Below are 15080 nucleotides of genomic sequence, written 5' to 3' on the forward strand. Positions count from 1 at the left end.
TCCTAATAATAACCACCAAATATTCATTTATTTTCAGGATTTCAACCCTTTTACTTCCAGTTTGTTTACAAGATGCTACTGTTTTATTCCCATATACTTAATATACAGTACATTTATGGAAGTTTTTGACATGGAACATTTTTTGCATCAAATGTGGTCTTATCAGTTGCATGAGGGTTTAGGCCTATGAGCCACAATGCAGGTACAAACAGATGCCCTATCTAGTGAAAGGTAGTTCTGAGTACACAGTGTATCTAAACACAAATGAGCTGAGGTTTAAATTTAAATATATAAAATAAAAATAATTAACACTTATCCAAAGTTGAAAGTTTAATTACCAAAACAAAAACTGCGAATGCATCAACAGTTGAGTTTGTGTCTGTAGAATGATTCACAGACGTGAAGAGAAAACTCAACCGGTTAAAGTTAAGTTTCTTTTTCTTGTGAACTCTGTCTCTTCCTATCGTCCTCTCTTGGAGGGCACATACCCCGGACTGCAGTGAGAATATGGGGGCGGGCCTCAATGTCTGTCACAAATATTGCAAAGTAGCACGTTAAAACAAAAAAAAAGACCTTGCTTACCTCCATTTTGCCAACTGTATTGCTTCTTCTCTCTCAGAGACACACATTCTTCATCAGCGGTTCACTGTGGGACAGGTGGGCGGAGTCAACCAGTTAACTTCGCCCACACTGAGCCGCTCCCCGATCTGCGTACCGCATCCAGGGGCTTCTCCACTTTAGGTGCGCTGCCTGTGAGCGCGCGCGCGCGCGCACACACACACACACACACACACAGGAATGTGGCACACATACACACCACACATACACACCACACACGCATCGGTGGTGCAGCCTTTTATCGTGACAGACGCGGAACGACGTCGACTAACTGTACCGAGGGGAAATTTGGGGTTTTCCCGTCAGATGCTGATATGATCCTCCAGCCGTGAACCATCCACAAGTCTTTCTATGAGTAACTTCGATCACATCTGTGTTTGATCCTGGTTGGTAGGAAGTTATCTATATCACAGACCTGCCAGATTGGACTGGACATTTATTATATTGTTGAAGAGATACGAATCAAGCATCCATCACACATCGACCTCAAGTCGGATCAAGAGAAATAAAACGACGACTTCAAGAGGTGAGATCTTCTTTTTCATGTAGGAAATGGATCCCAGTGTCTGATAGTTTTGAGGAAAAAAAAATCGCGAGTGATAAAAAAAAACAAAAAAACTTGTTTATTCTAGAAATCGAAACTACTGTTGACGCTTCAGTATTACCGTCCTCTGACACATTTCAAGAAAGTGACAAGACGAGAAGACGCAGTTCAGCGCTTCCTCGTTATTTTTTTATCCAGCAAAAGGATGTGATGATTAAGGATTGCATCACAACATCAAGGCCTTACAGCTGATACCAGTTTTAATCCGCTTACTGGTTTTCTCACTTTGTTTAAAGCCATCGTGGATGAAACCTACAAACAATATACAATTTATTTTACAGTTTCTCCCGATAGAAAATATGGTCGTTAAAGAAAGGACACAACATTTCTGTGCGGTACGATTTAATTTAATGTCTCCGGAGGGAAATGCGCCTCGGACTAAACCGCACACGAAGGCCTCCAAGCTGCGTAAAAACAGCGCTGAAATAAATGTGTTTTTTTTTTTTTATTAACAGAATTTCTAAACACAAAATTGCCTGTTGATTGATTAATCAGTATATTTTTATTTTATTGTTATTAGTAACATGTAGCTTTATAAGGTAATTGCTGTAAGTTATGGACACGGTTTTAAAAGTCTGCCAGCTCCCCCTCCAGTTAGTTAGAACTGAAGAAGCCTCCTGGATAAAAGGTAAAACGTCTTCAAGAAACTGAAACAAGCTAATTTGCCAACAATACAGCACTTAAAGTGTTGTACCCTTCAGTAAAAATAAATATATCGTGTTCAAATTTTACTTTGGAAAACGTGAAGGAAGAAAGAATCTGATAATAAATGTACTGTTTCTTCCAGTAAGTGGAATCTGTGTTTCCTCTTTTTTAAAATGCGATTGTCAGTACAATTAATTACTTTTAAAAAATAACTTGTCAAATGAATGTTAAATGTATAATATTTGATGGCAAACTAGCGGAGTATAACTACGAATTAAATGAAAATCGAAAGTACAAGGACTTCACAATTGTACTTAAGCACATTACTTGAGTAAATGTACACAGTTACATTTCATCGCAGATTACACTTCCGTACAGTAGTAATGACTGGCGGATGGTTTGGGTGTGGTCTGAAGCCTGTTGGGGTGTTATGTCACTTTGCATTGTGCGATTCTTCGTCCACCACAGTAGTTTCTCTGAGTGCAATAACACTGTCGTGAATACAGATCTCAGGTCTGTAACAATTTTTCAGATGCAAAACAAAACTCATTACGTCATAACAATGTTCTGTGTTGAAAACATGTATGTTGGGCTGTGATCTTCCCCTCTCACTGAAGTTAGTGCAGAAGTAAGTGATGTGGGCTGCGGAGTGACTGTGATAGAGACACCATTCGCCTGTTACAGGATACTGTACCAACACTGTTTTTGAAGCTGTTATTTAAGATTAAACAAAAAGTTACATAATGTTGTGTTAAAGTTTTGAAGCCAAGGGTTTCAGGGTCTTTAATCCAACAACACATTGTGGTTTTACCATAAGCCCCAATTTCTGTGTTGCTTTTTTTTTTCTTCCTCCAGTGTTTTATGTGTGTTCTTGTGATTGTAAAAAAGATTTTGAAAATTAAAAAAGCCAAATTCCACACCAACAAAAGCTTCTCTCTCTGCTTAAGAAACACACCTTGTAGTGGCCACTGAGACATAACCACTCGTCCATATGCCTCTGACAGCTATTAATAGATACTGGAATATCCCCTGCTGTCCATAACAAGCCAGATAGGTAGAACTGTGTCACCCTACCATTAAGCTTAGGTCTGGTGGGGATGTAAAGGGAAGGCCAATGTTTAATGTAAGCTTTTATCACAGCGTTGAAACAAATGAGTGACAGGTGTTACCACAGGTCACCCCGGGCCTAAGGAAGGCAGGGGCCAGGGTATGATGTCTGTGGACTTTTTAAAAACATAACCAAGAATGGTCAAGACACTGGTGTGTTTGAAGTTCTGAAAATAATAGTGGCTAGACCGGGTTGATCATAATGAAAGAGGTCCAGGGGCGTGGAAAGCCACCTGAACGATCAGAGAGTGTGTTTCAGTCTCCCCTGGGGTAACTTGTGGTGTTTGTGAATAAACGACTTTTGACCTGAAGACCAGCTGTTTCATACCCGATTTATGACTCCAACTGTGAGTGTTTCTTTATAGACAGTAAGTTCAGTATAAATCTAAGAAAAGTTAGTCATCACCACATCCTCAAACGAAAAGGGTCTCGTGTTTAATGCCGTGACTTGGTTGACGTCACACTTTGATGTGGAGTCACACATTTGCATAATGAATGCGCTGTGGCGTGTTTGGCCTGTAGGAAATTATTTACCACAGCTGCTCTGTTGGTGTCAGCAGTGGTGGCTCAGACAAAGTGTATTCAGGAGGGGGGAGGGAGGGATGGCTTAAAGGACGGGAGCCAAAACAGAGACTGTCAGACAGTATGAATGTGAAATTTAGTATATGTCTCCTTTAAGACAAAGCATGCTGTTTCACTTACCGGTATTTACATGTTTTAATATTTAAATGCAAAAAAAAACTGTTGAGGATACTATTTATTCCAATACTGCCAATAAAAATATCATAACAGCAAACATTGAGCTACTTGATAGTGGATTTTTTTTTCACCTGAAGTCAAAATTGATTTGAAGTGATCCTTTGCACAGGACAACGTTCCTTGTTTGGACCAGTGGCATTCACACATTATTCGTTGACCAAGGCCTTCCCAGAGGAGAGCTGCCAGCCCCAGAGCAACGAGGGAACTTCCAGACCGAGAGATAATGAGCAGTCTTCTCAAGAAAAAACTGAAGGAAGAGAGGTAACAGAGTTCTCTTTCGATTTGATTGCTCCCAAGATCCTTTTCTTTGAACTGCTGGCCCATTTTTACTTTTAATATTTTATATATGAACTTTATACTACGTTTAAATGTTTCATCTCCTCTGTGTGTGTAGGTCAGCTCGCAGGTCAGTCTGACCTTCGTTGTAGAGACCATTAGGTGAAAGAATTTGTGTTTCAGTGAGGAGCCGTCATCTTTACGCTGTGACATAAATTAGGAAACTCTGTCTCTGGAGGAAACAGGAGAGATAAGAGTTTTAATTTATGAGTTTTTTTAAGCAAACAGATGAAAGAGTCTCTGTTAGAACAGCTTTTACTGTTTTTGTCAATGCTGGAACGTGGATGAGACAATAACTTCAAGTCAATTTAAGAGTCACAATCAACAAAGGGTCCTCTTTGAACTCCAGGATCACCACAACGACCAGCTTAATTCATTCATGCTGAAAAAGCAGACGAGAGCAGGAAATAGTGTGGGTAACATTGTAAGCATAACCTGCTGGTTGCTAGGATACAAGCAGACCACAAAGTCTAATCGCCCGCTTTACTGTCATTAACTTGCGTCACTGGCATTGTGTTAAACACAGCCCACGTTCTCATTTCTGCGTAAGTATAACATAAGAATATCCATGAAAGAGAATATATGACAATTGATTCTGTGATTGATCATACCCTGTGTGCTTTTTGCTCCTACAGGCAGCAGCTCATCTCTGACAAGAATGGTGTCTGCATCGACTGTGACCAGGGGTTTAACAACGGGACACTTTCCTTGTTTGTGAATAAATCTGAGGTACTGACATTATGAAACTGCAACGTGTCCCAATCATCATCTGCTGAGTCAGATAAACTCAATTTTGGTTGTTGTACCAATGTGAGGCTATGTTTTTTTTTTCTTTATCTTTAGAAGATAGAAGTGGTAAGTTTGAGAGTGAAAAACAACGGAAGGGAACCTGTGTTTTTCACTGAGTGCTTCCAGCTGCACAGTTCTGAGTGCATCACTCTTAAAGATGAGCTCAATGTGACCAAGGACAAGCCCCTCCTTCTGCAGCCAGGTAATGTAAAAATAGTGTATGTTATTGACATTACCAATAGCAGAGAAATGATTGCCCCTTCCCAGAAGTAATCATCTGTTAGTCAAAACAGAGTCTCATCCAAATAAAAGCAGCTGTACCAAAACCACCATTTTTACTCCTCCTTGGTAATGACACTTAGAACAGATAACAATAGTGAAAGTCAAATATTATGATTGAAAGGCTGCTTAGTTGTAGATGCTAACATCGATGTCAGCTAACCAGTCACATTCAGAAATAAGCACGCTTGTGGAAATGAATGGGGAGGAAATGCAGAGGGAAAATAATACAGAAATGCGTCAATGAATAAAAAAAAAAAGATTAATGCATAAAATGGCTGATTAAATGGGAAAACAAATAAAGAGTTGAATTAATCAAATAAAAAGTACAATGCATTAATATCAATTGATGTCACAAAAGCAGTGTTATTGCTGAGGTTGATGATGGGAAGGCAATGTTGCAGTGCTGACAGGAAACAAAAGATGAGCAGTTCGTAAAACAGATATATGCCACTCTAGTTACACTGTGCCAGTTGAAAAGAGTACAAGAATTTGAGCGGAAATGTCTTTGAAGAAATAAAAAAAAAATACTGTATATCCGGGGTTTATCCATCTCCCTGATCCTCAGGCACTGGGCTTTCTAACATGTAATTTAGAAGGCCTACAAAATCAGGAAAAAGTCTCCCGCACACTGTCCACTTCACTTGCGAAGTATCGAAATGTTGTCGTTAATAAACTAAATCACAAGTGAACTGGAACTTTTTCGTGAATATGAATATTTAAAATAGCAGGATGCCATGTTTTCCCAGCTGAGAAAGAATTTATGGACACAATAAACAATTATTAATGCTACAATGACACCTGCTTTTGTTCTATTTCTCAGGCAACAGCTATACAATCGAGGTTCACTTCCACTGCAGTCAGGTTGGATGTTATGAAGCTGAAGTGGCCTTTGAATTCAAACTGCATCACCCCACCACTGCCTTCTATATTGTGCGTTCGATTAAGTTTCGGTGTAGGACCACCTTAGGACAGAAGCTGGGCCCTACTTCACCCTTCAAACCTCCTTCCTTCACTGCACGGACCCCTGAAGTCGATTACGAGATTGTAGAGGGACAGCGACCTAAAAGGTATCACCATTCACTCAACACATTGAAAATATGAGCGATTATAAAATGCCCTGTGTGTCCTAGTGATGTATCCAAACTTTTCCATTTTGTCTCTCCAGGCTGTCGAGCACGGACCAACAAAACGGGGTCAGACTAAATCATTATCCGATACCAAAATATATGTACCAGAGGACATCTGCTGCCTTCAGAAGAAAAAGGTAAATTTACTCCAATTTCATCCAATTAAACATGATTAATGAGAGTTGACTTTGGCTTTAAAAAGAACTGTTTCTGAAAATTCAGTCTGGGTGCTTTGCACTGAGCCCGTCATTGGCAAAAACAAGCTCTTCAGGTAGACATACTTTGACAGTGTGCAGTTGCCTGGATTATATTGGAGCCCATCAGGTAGCTCAGCATTGGACCAAATCAAAAAATTGCTATCTCTATTTGTCAGACATTCATCACTTAGTGGCTGTTCAGACCTGGTATCAACATGTGTTCTGAGTGATGCAACCACAAGTGGACAGCTCTTAGTACAGACGGAAACCAAACTTGAGACACTTTGTGAAAGGCTTTCTACAACAAATTGTTCGTGATACTTCGTACCAAACTATTTATTATTTTGTTCCAGTCATGTAGGTGTTTATTTGCATACAGTATAATGTCAGGTTGAAACACCTAAAACATTCGTAAAACAAAGACTAGACAGAGAAAAAAATGACAATCAGGCGATTAGTTTTACTTGCAAGGAGAACAGAGTGTGCGCACTGTCTCACGCTCCAAACTGTTCTGCCGCACTCCCTGTTCTCCTATCTTTTATTTCCTTAGGGTGGTTACAGAAAGGTCATGGTGGTTAACTCTTGCACAACTTTATTTTTCTCAGCACATGCATCTGCTAATATTGTCTTCCTCTTTCAAAGTAGGACATAGTCAAGGTTTCTCTTATCTGGTTATGAAGCAGCTGCACAGGGAGGACGTGGCCTCGCTATAGTAGTGGGTGTGTGATTTCTCTATGCAGACAAGAAGCTGGCTCAGTAACAGTTACTCTTGCAAAACACAAAATAAGCGAGTGATAATATGTACAGTGATTCCAACATATAAAAAGTACAGTACAAAAACATGGGCTCATAGGGTTCAGGTTAAAAAAATACCATGTAACCATTTAACAAAAGTCTCAAAAATATTGTATATTGTAATATAAGTTAATTAGCAATGTATTTTGTTTGTTGCCAAAATATCTGATCTTGCAATGCAATATCCACTTGTACCTCAATATGATGGTTTATGGTTACATTTTGACACTGGAAAGATTGTGCTTTTGGTTTAATACAGTAATAGTCCACAGTGACTTGAATCCCAAGATACAGTGTGATTTTTGACATTTAATTTAACTGCAGAGATTTTGTTTGCTTTTGGAAGACAAAGCTCAAGATGTAAACCACAGTGCCGTGTGTCAAACTCCCACACTTTGTACTGCCAGCTTCCATCACAACAATCTCCACTTTGCTGTGGTAGATAGCAAGTAGAGCGTAACCTACGTATTTCTTAGAGAAAGGACTTACTGTGGACAAAGGCCAAAACCATACCTTCATGATATAAAAAAAAAAACACAGCCTCTGTTCTACAATGTATACATTGCATAAAATGTTGTTCTATTCATTTGTTCAGTCAGGTGCTGCAAGCACCTTTGAGCTGGGAGAACTACTCCGAGAAGTTTCATCTGCTGCTGTATCTGGAGGAGCAGAAGATGAAGGAGGACATCAAGAAATATAACATCCCCAACGATGACAGAGAAGAGGCCACCATGACCAGAGACCAGTCCAACAAGAATCTGCTTGTTCTAGAGGTTAACATGTGCTCACTCATTCACCCACAAAAATCACTCATCTCTTCATCTATTCATTCATTCTTTAAGGTTTTTTTTTTTTTGAAGATTACTTGCATAAGCTACCCATCTAAATAACACTTGAAGTGCCTTGTCTGGAGGAATACATCTAAAAAATGAGAGCATTTCATTGAAACACATTATCACACTGCAAAGAACATCAGTGACAATTGTGTTGCTTTAATTTAACTGACATTCTGATATTCTGACAAGTGCCTCTGGTCTCCTTTACATAGTTCCAGATGTGCATAACAATTAAGACAAAAACCAGACAAATGATTAAGTTTAAACAATTATTGTAGAATATCACAATGATCCCTTGAAAATGCATCATTTTTCACACAGCTGGTATAATAGCCATTGTATTTTTCTGACTGCAGGTTGTGGTACAGTACGGTGAGAAAGTGTTTATAGCATGAAGGAAAAAGAAGATAGTAGTTATTTGAATTAACAACATAGTCACCTGCAATATTGACTTTATTAATAATGATTTATGCCTTTCTTCATTCTTGTTCACTTGCCAGGTGCCTGGTGTTGCTGAGAATCGCCCGTCTGTGCTACCAGGTGATAAGTTGTTGGTGTGTCCTTTAGGAGAAAAAACAAAATACAGGGGCCACGTCCACAGTGTGCAACTCAACAGTGTCCTACTCTGCTTCCACCAAAAGTAAGATCGACACATTACAGTAATGCGGTCATGAAGACAGAAAAAACATTGATTTATTTTTTACCAATTTTATCAATGATTGTAAGTATATGAGATTCACACATTTTTTCCTTGCATTTGTTTGTAGATTGCTGGACCGCTTTGAGGATGGCATGAAGTTCAGTGTTGAATTCACCATCAGTGACCTGACTTTACGTCTTCAGCACAGAGCTGCTGAGCTGGCAGTTGAAAAAAAACTGCAAAAGGTGCTGTTCCCTCCTCATGCCTTCCCCTCTCAGCAAACTGAGCTTCCACGACTCAGGTTAGAAATACTAGTACAGCTGTGGCCAAAAGTTTTGAGACACGTGGAAAAGAATGTACTGTATGTACACTGTGTCTATCTATTTGTTTAAAGGCAAATACAGTCGCTGCTTGCATTATTATTTCAGCCTTAATGATATTTTCCTGAATTAAATTCCAGGAGAAAGATGGAACCAGCACAATCTCAGTTCAGGGGGGGTTTTCTCATTTATACCTACACCTACAAAGACAGAGGGAGAAAACACTACTTCAGTAGTGAAAACAAAATACTTACTGCTCATCTGATTTCTGTCCAGTTAAAACTAAAAGATTAATTGTATTAATGAAGGCATATGAAAGAGTGTTCTACTGCTAGACTAGTTACAAGATAAACCATGTTAATCTTGTGTTACCTGTGCTTTGCTGTGCATGTAAACATAATGTCTCTCTCTTTCTGTGACTCAGCTCTACCATCATACATGTCATCCTCTGTCCTCCTTTCAGTGGGCTGTTTGACTCGAACCTGGAGAGCAACCCAGAGCAGTATCAGGCTATACAGCACATTGTAGCTGGCTCATCCAGACCTGCCCCCTACCTTGTGTTTGGCCCACCTGGAACAGGTAAAGCAAGTGCCCTTACATTGTCTGGGGCTCAGCAATATGGCAAAAACAATCCCAAATATTTTTTTCCATTTTGATCCATGTCAGTATGTCTCACAGTATATAATTTGATAACTCTGCCTGTTTTGAAGAGTTTTCCTGCAATTTACAAATTAAGCACTGCTGAAAACGTAACACAGAAGCGGGGCCGCGTTGTGACTGTTTTCACAGGAATCATGTCTGCCAGTTTCCTGGACTATCGAACCAGCTTATGAAAGTTTGCGTTTTCATGCAAACAAACCACCAAAATGCGACAAAAATTTTATTGTTTTTGGCACAAAAAGTGGTTGTGTAAACAGCCACATAGTCCTCACTGTTCAAGCAATGTATGTTTGACCTGTTATCCTACCAACCGATGACAAAGCCAGAAATTAAATGCATTTTACTTTATTTTAACAGTTCTTTGTCTGTTCAGGCAAAACTGTGACGTTGGCGGAGGCCATCAAGCAGATAGTAATGAACCAGGCCTCCTGCCATATCCTGGCCTGCGCTCCCACCAACAGCGCTGCTGATCAGCTCTGCGAGCAGATTCTGATGTTCAAACCGTACCGCTTGTTTGCCCGAGGACTGGAGTCAAAACATGTCCCTGACATTCTGAAGGTCAGCGCTGTTACATTTGAAATCAATCACATCACATCAAGTGAACCATTTCTTATTCACACTCATCCAGAGAATATCCACACATATTCACTTGCTCTCTTGCTGCATAACTGCTGCACTTCCACTGGATGTAAAGTTTTGTGTTCATGAACGTTGTGGTACTTTCACAGGCATGCTCTAACCTGGATGGAGGGTGGCACTTGCCCACTAAAGCTGAGCTGATGGATCACAGGATCATAGTCACCACCCTGTATACAGCTGGAAGGTAGTGAATGACTCTGGCACTACAGTCACTCACCTTCATGACAGTATAAAACAGTACACTACAGTATTCAAATCCTGTGTTTATATTCTCTGCCATTTGATAATTTGATCTCTGCAGGTTGGTCACAAGTGGTATCCCAGAGGGTCATTTCACTCACATCTTTGTGGATGAGGCGGGAAACGCCTTGGAGACAGAATGTTTAATCCCACTGGCAGGTAAAGAAAACAACCAGCGGTGTGTTTCCTGTGATTGTTTTGTACTTGCTTTATTTGTTGGTTGATTTGTGTTATCTGTGGTCCAAAGGGCTGCTCTGTGCAAAATCTGGTCAGGTGGTTCTAGCTGGAGACCCCAAGCAACTCGGACCCATTGTTAGATCTTCTCTTGCTAAAAAATATGGCATGGGTAACTACAGACACACTCAACATATGTTTTTTCCTGCTTATAACACTGAAGTTTGGATAAATGCCACTTTTGTTAGTAGCTTGAAATCATACCCTCCAATTTTGTCCGTGTATATCTGGAGTGTCTGGACTTAAAAGGCTCTATTGTGTGCAGGAGTGTCCCTCTTGGAGCGCTTGATGAAGGATTTCCCTCTGTACTCGAGGAACGAAAAGGGCGTGTTCAACAATCACTTTGTCACCAAACTGCTGAACAATTACAGGTGCGGTAGTGGAGGTGGTTTGAGATGAGAAAGGATGGGACTGACTTTCCACATCTTCTCATCTATTTCCATTTGTGTTCGGCTCTTTCAGGTCTCACCCTGCCATCCTGAATATTCCCAGCAAGCTCTTCTATGATGGAGAGCTGAAGGCTTGTGCGAGGGAAAACTCCCTCTGCAGTTGGGCAGCCCTTCCGAAGCAGGTAATGATTCTTCTTTCAGCACACGCGAAATAAACAGAGGATGTGCAGACTAATCATTTCGAAGTCAGTGCATGTAATAATATTAAATAATTAAAGTATTGAAATAATGTCAAATTAAAAGCAGTATGTAAATCTTTTATTAAAACATTTTTGGGGGGGACAACTCTCAAATACTCAGTATGCTCTCAACTACAAATTACACTTTTTACAAAACTAGTTTCTTTCAATCTCTCTCTGATAGCTGTCACTCTGCCTCTATTATTTTCTGAGAACATTCATACCCATTCAAAGCAAATATATCTTTAGCCTTACTAAAAAAATGCAATGCAAAGATGTTACCCCTGGACCGTTCTTCTTTTACCATGATCAATACAGGCTTTACACTATTAGCTTTTGTATTCAAATTATACCTGTGAAATGCCCATTTCAGTATGTTTTTTTTTTTTTGAAAGCCACAGGTGTCACACCCAGGCCCTGCCCTCCCTTGGGCTCTGGGTGGCAACTGGCATCACTTAGTCATTTGTTTAGTCTAACAGGGGCGATTACAGCTTTAACTCAAACATAGGTTTTCCCTGTTGACCTCATCATACACATGATACAGTACAAGGCTTAGCTGGTACTGCAGGGTGCTTCCCAATTGCTTAGAGGAGAACAGCTGGGCCCTCTAAACTGAGTGGTAGACATTTGAGTTCAGATCTCAGTCACTACAAGACAAAACACAAGGAACTCAGAGGAGACATCACACAAATGCCAACAACAAACTGACAAAGGGTACATGGGAAACCAAGGTTTAAATACACAGACACACTAATAAGTGAACGAGGAACAGGTGGGGTAAGAGCAGGGAGGAGGACAGGTGAGATAATGAGGGAAAGACACAGGAGAAAGCATGAAGGAAACAATACTGTCAGACAGAGGGAGATAAACATGCAAGGAGGAAAAGGAAGAGATAGAGGGGAGAACATAAAGGGAAAAGCACAGAGGAGAAAACCAAGAGACACAAACAAGTGACAAAACACAAGACACCAGACACAACACAAAGAGTGGAGAGAGGAGTTTTTTTTACTGATACTGTCGGCCCAGTGTTAAGGTGTGCTCTATGATAGAACAAGAATACAAAATGAATATTTTCTGGATTTAAAACATGTAATGGTGTATTCATTGGGAAAAACACAGAATGGTAGGACTGATTTATATGTCCTCACTGGCTTGCCTGTGGTTCAACACACAAAACAACTCTCATTTTATTTACAAGAAGACAATCTCATAACTGATACTCTGTGTGTCCATACATGCTGATCAAGACCCATGCATTACTCTTTATACTTGTTTTTTTTAAGCCTTGCTCAAAGTTGATTCCACTTCAAAAAAGGTCTGTCAGTCGTTTCTTTTTACAGTATTCATATTAAAATAATAAATTCTTTCAGGGCTTTCCAGTGATCTTCCATGGTGTGAAAGGTGTTGATGAGCGTGAGGCCAGCAGCCCTTCGTTCTTCAACGTAACGGAGGTGGAGGTGCTCATGGAGTATGTGGTGAAACTGCTGCAGAAACATGCCAAGAAAGGGCAGCCTGCTGTCTCACCCAGTGACATAGGCATCATTGCCCCCTACAGGAAACAGGTCAGAATGAATTCAGTTCAACATTACAACAGGTAATAGTTTTGCCGATGACTTTAGTACAACTGAACACCTGTCGAAGGGGAAACATTTAAGTACATTTAGGTTTAAAGTGTTTTTTTCTGGGTGTCACACAGGTGCAGAAAATCTGTCAGGCTCTTGATAACGTTGGGAAAAACCATAAAGACCTTAAGGTAACTAAATATTTGGCACAAGTAATGTAAGACACACAACAGAAGCTGTCTATGAAGTGTATTTACGTGTGTGTGTGCGTGCATCTGTATGTGCGTGCATCAGGTTGGATCTGTGGAGGAGTTCCAGGGTCAGGAGAGGAGGGTGATCATGGTGTCTACAGTTCGGAGCAGCCCCGACTACACAGAGATAGATAAACAGTTCAGCCTCGGCTTCGTCAAGAATGAGAAGGTACAGCACAAATACATGTATGTACACTGTGTGTGTACACACCAAACATTATTTTGACACACTCTTTTCTTGTCCAGAGATTCAACGTGGCAGTGACTCGGGCTAAAGCCCTGCTGATTGTGGTGGGAAACCCCAGAGTGCTGAACACCGATGAGACCTGGGCCCAGTACGTATAACGTGGACTCTTCTGATCTCTGCTGTCAGCATACACATATTAACATTTAAATTGTATTAAAGAGAGTCCCTGTTGACTTTGTTGTTTTTCTCTCCCTCCTGCTCATCTGCAGGTTCATCCAGTACTGTAAAGATGAAGGAGGCTACACTGGTTTTACTCCAGTAGAAGACGACGAGGACATGGTGATGAGACTCTCTGCCCTCTACAAAAGCATTGAGGCTAAAGGTGACAAACATATCTTTATTTTCATAAATCCCCTCAAAATAAGCAACTTTTTAAAATTATACTTTAGTTTGGTTTTTGCTTAAATTCCACACCTTGCTATCTATTTAGCAGATCATGGACCCTGAGTGGAGGAGTGACCTGTGAGGGAATGCCCACGAGATGCTTTAAAAAACAAACAAACAAACAAAAACCTTTTTTTTTTGTTTACATATGTACTGTAACATTAGGACAAGAGGATAATGCACACTTTAAATGTTCACAGCAGGTATTCATGAGACGAAAACAAAATGTTCTAATATGATGTTAATGTCAGATTATTGTCTTTTTAACTTTATCAATATGAACTTGACCAAAGACCACAAGGGAAAAGGGAGCGGATTAATGTTTAGAGTACTTTGTCTTCCATTGCCTCTGTGGACCAAAAATGATTTGGAGACTTGAATATTCAGACTTCAAGTAATTTATATTAACTTTGCTCAATTGTCACAGTTCTTTATTATTATAATGCAGTTTCATGATAATTAGTTGCTTTATTAAACCAAAGGATGCATGTTCATGTATGAAGTCAACACAGCTAATGTGCCATTAGTTTCAAGTCGTGTAGTGTGTGCAGGTTTGGGATTAGAGGGAGGAACATCTGTGAAGATTCCCATAATGTGCATGTTGCAAACCGGTTTCACAGTTGGTTAGGTGTGGCCTGTGGCGTGAGCCCAGCTTAAGTTTTGACTGCTTTTTGGATTACCCTTTGCTTAGCCTTTGCTTTTTGGACTTGGATTTCATATTTTTTGTATTTGCACCAGCAGCTTCATTAAAGCTTACTTTTGCTATCATCTAATTCATTTTGTATCTGCATTTGTGTTTTTACATTTGTTTATATAGTTTTGTCTATGATTTATTTTGGCATTTTCTTAAATTAAAAAAAAATGTAAAATATATATTAAATATTATGGGAGTAAGTTTTAATACTAACAAGATCCTAATCTCATTTCACTTAAGATAAAAAGGCTAGAAATTTTAGCTTAAGACACCAACTCGTTCTCACATATGTGGATCCAGCTGTATGGAGACGTTCAGCCTACTTTGACTGGGAGTCAGAAAGTCCTGAAGTTTTGGTTTCCTCAAGTGTTCTGAGTTCCACTGCGGGCTTGCTGTGTCGGTCCAAATAGCCAGAGGGAAGTCCGGTACTCTGTGAATGAAATTCTTGCTTCACGGCCCAGCAGGATGTCCGCTTTGAGAGCGCTG

General features: G+C 40.0%; 1 protein-coding gene across 4 annotated transcripts; it reads left to right on the plus strand.

Annotated features, from left to right (window-relative positions):
* The first annotated feature begins 363 nt into the window (after window positions 1-363).
* Window positions 364-14673, plus strand: LOC119022097 (putative helicase mov-10-B.1). 4 transcript variants are annotated; one of them, XM_037102633.1, is made up of 22 exons: window positions 552-1144; window positions 3843-3994; window positions 4705-4798; window positions 4913-5060; window positions 5961-6207; window positions 6306-6404; window positions 7855-8032; window positions 8596-8735; window positions 8863-9036; window positions 9519-9634; window positions 10089-10273; window positions 10444-10538; window positions 10656-10753; window positions 10842-10940; window positions 11094-11199; window positions 11291-11399; window positions 12827-13018; window positions 13153-13209; window positions 13313-13438; window positions 13516-13604; window positions 13726-13838; window positions 13950-14673. In XM_037102633.1, the coding sequence occupies exons 2-22, from the start codon at window positions 3957-3959 to the stop codon at window positions 13961-13963; spliced, it is 2517 nt and encodes an 838-aa protein (XP_036958528.1). In that variant the 5' UTR covers window positions 552-1144; window positions 3843-3956; the 3' UTR covers window positions 13964-14673. The 4 variants fall into 4 exon arrangements, with proteins under 4 accessions (XP_036958529.1, XP_036958528.1, XP_036958527.1 ...); XM_037102632.1 differs by having other exon boundaries at window positions 566-1144; window positions 9522-9634; window positions 13947-14673; XM_037102631.1 differs by having other exon boundaries at window positions 590-1144; window positions 13947-14673.
* Window positions 14674-15080: the final 407 nt, after the last annotated feature.

The sequence above is a fragment of the Acanthopagrus latus genome, chromosome 7, assembly GCF_904848185.1.
Source record: "Acanthopagrus latus isolate v.2019 chromosome 7, fAcaLat1.1, whole genome shotgun sequence".
NCBI lineage: Eukaryota > Metazoa > Chordata > Actinopteri > Spariformes > Sparidae > Acanthopagrus > Acanthopagrus latus.